This window comes from Thalassophryne amazonica, chromosome 2 (genome assembly GCF_902500255.1).
Source record: "Thalassophryne amazonica chromosome 2, fThaAma1.1, whole genome shotgun sequence".
Classification (NCBI taxonomy): domain Eukaryota; kingdom Metazoa; phylum Chordata; class Actinopteri; order Batrachoidiformes; family Batrachoididae; genus Thalassophryne; species Thalassophryne amazonica.
The window spans coordinates 102,643,603-102,650,389 of record NC_047104.1 but is presented as its reverse complement, the minus strand read 5'-3'; the positions used below and the strand labels follow the sequence as shown (position 1 = coordinate 102,650,389).

General features: G+C 40.7%; 1 protein-coding gene across 1 annotated transcript; it reads right to left on the bottom strand.

Moving 5' to 3' along the window:
• Window positions 1–1,055: 1,055 nt before the first annotated feature.
• On the bottom strand, window positions 1,056–5,749 carry lyve1a (lymphatic vessel endothelial hyaluronic receptor 1a). The gene is made up of 6 exons (XM_034190853.1): window positions 5,581–5,749; window positions 5,263–5,446; window positions 5,035–5,174; window positions 2,197–2,376; window positions 2,014–2,086; window positions 1,056–1,866 (listed from the first exon to the last, which is right to left on the bottom strand). The coding sequence occupies exons 1-6, from the start codon at window positions 5,660–5,662 to the stop codon at window positions 1,722–1,724; spliced, it is 804 nt and encodes a 267-aa protein (XP_034046744.1). The 5' UTR covers window positions 5,663–5,749; the 3' UTR covers window positions 1,056–1,721.
• Between the last annotated feature and the right edge of the window lie 1,038 nt (window positions 5,750–6,787).

Here is a 6,787-nt window from a genome sequence, read left to right as displayed (position 1 = left end):
TGTCACAATTGTGATTGTTTAAAGTTCTTCTTAAACATCATTTTGATTGGTAGAATAATCTATTGTGCAATATACAGCATGTGTGAATCTGGAAATTTAGTTTTGAATGCAAATTTGTATATTTACCGTAAATAAAACATAAAACTACTAAATTAGCCATCCTCACCAAGAAATAAATCTCTGGTGTCTCCACTGGACAAAATAATAATGTGGGCCGCATTTATTGATACACAGTATGACATATTGCTGGCCGCAAACAACTAACATGTGGGCCTTGTCTAGTCCCTGGGGAGCTAGTTTGCCACATCTGGCCTATAGATTAAAGTTATGAAGGGTCAGACATGCATATGTCCACCATTTGTACTGTTATATACGAGCTCTTCCATATAATGTTCTTGTATGTTGTAAAAAGTCAACATTTTCATGTGCTGTGTGTTTATTATATGAGGACAACATTAAGTCATTTTAATATTTCCTCTGCAGGAGCAGACCCAGGATTATGTAAAGTGGGGGGGAGGGAGTATGCCCCCCCACACACACACACACCATTCCCTGCATTTTGGTGCATATTTCAACACAAAATGCAACCACAGAGAAAAAATGCTTTATAACCTGTTTTTTTTAATTAATTTGAACTTGTATGGTACAATCTTGAATGAGATGCTATGATGTTATGATGACAAGTAACAGAAAACATTTGAACTGTCTTTGGCCAAAAAGGTGAACAATCATGGTCTGGTACAAATGTATCTAGCTGACACACTTGTTGCTGAATAGAAACAGCATTCAGCAGGTTTTTTTGGTCCATGAAAGGGGGAACCCCCCCCCCCCCGGATCTGCCCCTGCTCTGTCTGTCCACTAGTTAGAGTTATTTAAAGAGGTTTTCTACAAAGACATGCTGTTCTTTTCAGTAGATACACAACTGATGACATGCTGTGATGAAAAATATTTGTAAATGGGGTTTTAAAAAAAAAAGTAACCCACACATATTTCCTCACATGTTAAGTCAACATCTAAAACAGCTGATAAAATATGATTCTTTAGTATTCAGGTGGTTCTGCAAACAAACATGAACAGGAAAGTCTTTAATGTTGTTGCAAGGGTTAGCAACACTATAAAAAGGTACTACAAACACTGCAAAAAAAATAAAAATAAAATAAAATAACACATAAGTAAACACAACATGACAAACATCAAATTGAATTAAAGTTAAAGAACAGGATGTTAAGAACACATTACCACTCTAGATGTAGGCATTACAAATATATCAGAAATTCATGAACGCCCCAGTCTGTGTTTGTACAGATACACTGTTCACTGACGTACACACTGAAATAAATACAATCAGAAACCACTGAGTTTCATACATGTAGCATTTGTGCACAAAAGTCAAATTTAAGCACCCAGCAATGTTATTTAAATTTATCCGAATGAATGTCAACACAGACGATCAAATACGAGCCACCTCGCCCTCAGAATTCATAAATCACAAAGACTATGAAGGTTTAAAAAATGATTAGTAATGACAGCTGTCACTGAGTACTGATAGTCTGATAGTGTAAACATGTAACCTTGAATTGAAATAGTAACCTTGAAATCATAGTCGGTTTATAGTGTCCACAAGAGCTGTCTTGGCATCAGTTTTGTGTCATGACTTTAGAGCGCGCTGATGAACACGTTTCCATGGAGTGTTTCTGCAAAGCATCGTGTCAGAGTGACGTTTAACTTGCATCGTTGCACACATCTATCTGGTCCTGTTCCTCAGGACGTTCTGTCGTTTCCTTTATGGTCTTCATACTCTTGCAGTCTTCTGTCTCCATGCACTCCTCCTGTTTCACATCAGAGCTCGGCCATCGTCTCTTCTTCCTTCTCACACACACACGGAATCAAATCAGACACCACATGTCAGGAGCTGTACTGTACTCTATGAAGCCTCATTTAACAACACATCAGCAGCGAATCTGGTAATAAATGAAAGTATTTCACAGTATTTTAAAGCTGAAAATAACTCACAGCTTTATGTATGCAAGGATGACTAAAAATACAAGGAGCACGGCACAGGAACAGATGATGAGCACAGTCTTTGCTGGGAAAATGAGGCATGGGAAGGAACAGAGAGAAAGACACAAAATAATTCAGATGCTGATGATAAAAAAGTTTCTTCCCCCAAATGTATTGTGCGCAAACCTGTTGTACCTCTTGTGCTTTTTGCATTGTCCATGAGCTTTAATAGTATTGTGTGATTTGATGATGAATCGGGGATGAAAGGATCCATGTAGGACTGAGACGTAGAGTCTGTGTAGACTGTTGCCTCAGAAGGAATCAGAGTTTGACTCACAGGGCGATCAGTTATGTTCTCTAGTTGTGTCACCATAACTGCATGGAAACAAAGATATCAGATAATTTTTTTTTTATGTGTTATGCAAAGTGCATGCAAATGTATGTTGGTATACTGTAGTTCACATTATTATTTACACCTCCTTGTAAAATAGGCAAGACATGATTTCAGATATTGCCGTATTAAACAATACATTTTTTTTAAAATAGAAAACACAGTTGTGGTTCGGCACGCCTTTCTTTTCCCTGGCGGCCTCCTGGTTGCCCCCAGTTGTCTCTGTGCAGCTCCTGCTGCTTTCCAGACAACCCAGAGACGTCTCTGTCCTGCGATGGCTACCCCAATCTCTACCTTGCTGCAGCTCTCTGGCCACTCTCCAGATGTCTCTGCCCTGTTGTGGTTTCAAGGCCACTCAGGTGTTTCTTCCCTGTTGCAGATATGCGGTCAAGCTACAGAGCACAGTCAATACTATAGTTTACAGGGGGGTCTCCAAATGTTCCAACCCTGCATTCATAGCCACGCTCCAGACATCTCATCCCTGTCAAAGCTACCCAGCCACCTTCCAGATGTTTTATCGACACAGTGGCCACCCCTTCAGATGTTTGGCCTAACAGCAACTTCCTGCCAACCACTGAAAGATCTTAACCTCATTGCAGCTGCTGAGGCAACTTCCAAATATCCGGTCCATGCCCGAGCGGCACAACTACCTTCCAGATGTCCAGCCCCTACCATAGGTACCCAGCCATCCTCCGGACGTTCATTTCTCACCACGGACTACCAGCTGCTCTTTAGAACTTCAGTCCCTGTCACCACCTCTCAGCTACGCTCCAGACATCTTCCTATTCCAGCTGTACTTCAGTTGGCCCGGCATATGTTGCACCTATCTGGAACCCTCCAAAGGTCCAGCACCTTCTGCCGCCTCAAAACTAACTGCCCTTAGTTAGTTTGTCTCCTGGTCACTCTCACACTGTCTCTGTTCATACCCTCACTCCGGCCCTCTCTGCCTGCCTGTTTGGTGTTGCTTCCTTTGGTATTCCTTCCTTCCTTTTTGCCTGCTTTCTGGCGCACTTCTCCCACCCTGTTTGTTGAGTAGGAATTGTAGTTCCCAAATTATATGCATTCCAACCAAGAAACAAACACTTGTCTTTTATCTAGATTTATTTATTTAGTTCAAAAAGTTCTAATCATGGGCAGCACGGTGGCTTAGTGGTTAGCACTGTTGCCTCACAGCGAGAATGTCATGGGTTCAATTCCCGTGGTCTTTCTGTGTGGAGTTTGCATGTTCTCCCCGTGTCTGTGTGGGTTTCCTCCGGGTGCTCCGGTTTCCTCCCACATCCAAAGACATGCGGGTTAGGTGGATTGGACTCTTTAAATTGTCCGTAGGTGTGTGTGTGGGTGTGTGGGTGTGTCTGTGTTTGTTTGTCTATTTGTGGCCCTGCGACAGACTGGCGTAATGTCCTGGGTGTACCCCGCCTCGCGCTTCATGGCTGCTGGGATAGGCTCCAGCCCCCGCGACCCTTAATTGGACTAAGCGGTAGAAGATGAATGAATGAATGAAGTTCTAATCATGTTAAATACAGAAGGTAAAACAATTATTGAAGATGCTATACAGTAAAATCACCAGTGTTAAATTAACACCATCAGTGTTAGTTTTACACTTGGGATTTTAGATTCTGTCATTAGTCAACATTTGTATAAAGTCATATTTTAAAAATACTGTAGGAATGTGCTACGACTATCAAACGTTGTTTCCTAATAGTGTGAAGGCATTTATTGTAAGTTTTCTTTAATTTATTTTTCATTGTATTGTTTCACGTTCTGTGTTGTATTGACTTACAATAATCTATGCCATAATTCTACACACTTAGATACAGTAGGTGGTGGTATGCACTTCTAAAGCTGGATTGTGATCTGCCGATAAACACAAAGAAGAACATGACATTTTATTTTTATTTATTTATAAGTGTTAAGTTTATTTTCAACCTGTGGCAGATGACATGACCAAGATGAGCACCTTAAATCAGTGATTCATGATGGATTTAATTCTTCACACATGTTGAAATTGACCTCATCATTTAGAAATTGCTAACATGATACAGTGACATGCTAGCAGCTAACAGTAATATGACAGAATGTCGCCTTTCTTGTGACTTTATTTATTTATTACAAATATCTGTAATAATAAGGCTTGCCAGCAGGTAATTAGCATAAATGATCATCGAAGAAGCATGTGCTCCCGTTTTTCCGTTGAGTAAGGTGGCGGTTTACGCGAATGCCTCCTTCATGATGGACACACACAGACGCACACACACACACACACATATATAGATACAATAGAGGTGAATGAAAATTCACTCAAAAATAAATTACAATAATTTTGCAGGTAAAATCACTTAAATATATCCAAGTAATCTTTATGATATCCTCTCAAAATGTTTTTTCAAAGGAACTGAAGACTGAAATCATATTTTTGTAATTCAAATGTATGTTAAATCCAAAAATGAAATATCATATAATTTATTGTGAAGGGCCCTGTGACAGACTGGCATCCTGTCCAGGGTGTACCCCGCCTCACGCCCTGTGACTGCTGGGATATGCTCCCCCCCCCCCCCCCCCCCCCCCCAATGGAGTAAGCAGGTATAGAAAATGGATATATGAGTGTATTGCAAAGGAAAATGTACATATGAAAGGTGTCATACCTGATTCATTAAAGCAGAAAACATCAAATTTTTGTGTGACAGAAGCTCGCCATGTCACCAAGCCTGTCTTATTCTGACCACAATTTGACGCAGCATTGATGCGAGGAATCACTGCAAAATGTTCATCAGTCCATCCGAACCTAAAAACCCCACACATGACAACAGGAGCTGTCAGGACATTTCCAGCCAGACGACATGTGTTTGTCTGAGGTGATCATGGGATCTTACCTGCATGTTTCTAAACCTCTCGTGAGAGCTTGCTGTACGTGAGATTTGGATGCAATGTTCACGCCAAGTGACTGACAAATTTCGCGAGCTTCAGAGGTGTCAAAGGCATACTGAAGCTGCTGGACGTCATTTATGTGGGAAACCATGAACACTCCGGCAATACTGCGGTTTGCTGCTGGGAAAACTGCAAGTAATAAAAATTTGCAGGTTTAGCTTCACTGTAGTTCATGTCAATCCAGTTAAATGGGTTTTAATTGGAAATTATCCTGAAAATTCTCAAAAAAATTTTTTTATCAGTAAATATGTGGAAGGACTTACCCCTGACACGGCTTGTGTCAATGCTTCCATCACACATAACTGGACCAGTTGACAACACCACCATGATGCAAAACCAGATCATATTCTCTGCTGGTGACAGGAGTGAGGGATGAATGTCGGAGGAGTATCGCGCAGTTTATGTGTCTGTGAGCAAACTGACAGGGTTAAATAGAGGTGATTATGTTCACCGGGGTGTGAGGAGAGTGAAGGGGAAAGGGAAGAGGGAAGTCCAGTTCACAGGTTAGATCAAGAGCCATCATCTGTTGTCCAAACACGCCCCGGAGAAAAGAGATAAAAAGTAATGTCATCAGCAGAGAGCGCTCAGGAAATGCTGCAAACATGCTCATTTCATGTTGCAGGAACAATCAGACTTCAAACCAAAGTGTCACTTGGGATTCATAAAAACTCTATTTGTTGGGTGCAGAAGAACTTGTAGCTCATAAAGCTGAGAAGAGAGTGAATAAAAAGCAGCATGAGACAATAAAGAAGCTATATGTGGGATTATCGTTATCACACCGTTGTTCCTGATATCTGACAGGGTGCATGCCGTCCTAATGACTTCCTCCCTCGGGCTGTTGCTCGGTCATGAAAGTCTTATGATCTCTGGTATCCTCTGATGAGACTTTGGCACAGCGACATTCCACTTCCACAAAAACATCTCTGCACAGCCCTCACTGATAGGAAATGACGCAAAGAGCGCTGACGAACGCACAGCTTTGTTTTTGTCAAATGTCAGAGGTTTAAGGCGTCACTTCTGGCAAATGGAAGATATAAAAATGACATTATTTTCTTTAAATGGTGATGTATCAGTCTATTATGAGTTAATATGGATAAGATTATTTTGAGAAATAAATAAGTTACTCGCTGTGCAAAATCTGAAGCGCATTAGTTTTTCTGTATAAATGTCTACTTCAATGTTTTTTCTCCTCTTATCTCAGTGGTAATAAAAAGTTGGCATTTCCAAATATGAATGATCAAAATAAATAAAACATTGTAGAGAATTTTTTTTTCAGGTGAGTAATAAACTCTTGGTTAGAGTCATGGTTAGGACTCATTCTGTTTGAGAACAGAGTGAATTCTTGTCCTATGGGATGTGCCTTTTGGTGTAGAACTAGAAGAATAAGTCCTAATAAATATGTTAGGGTTGACTCAGGAGTGGACAGATAGGGCCCAAAGTGCAACCACAACCTGGAAACAGAACGGCTTT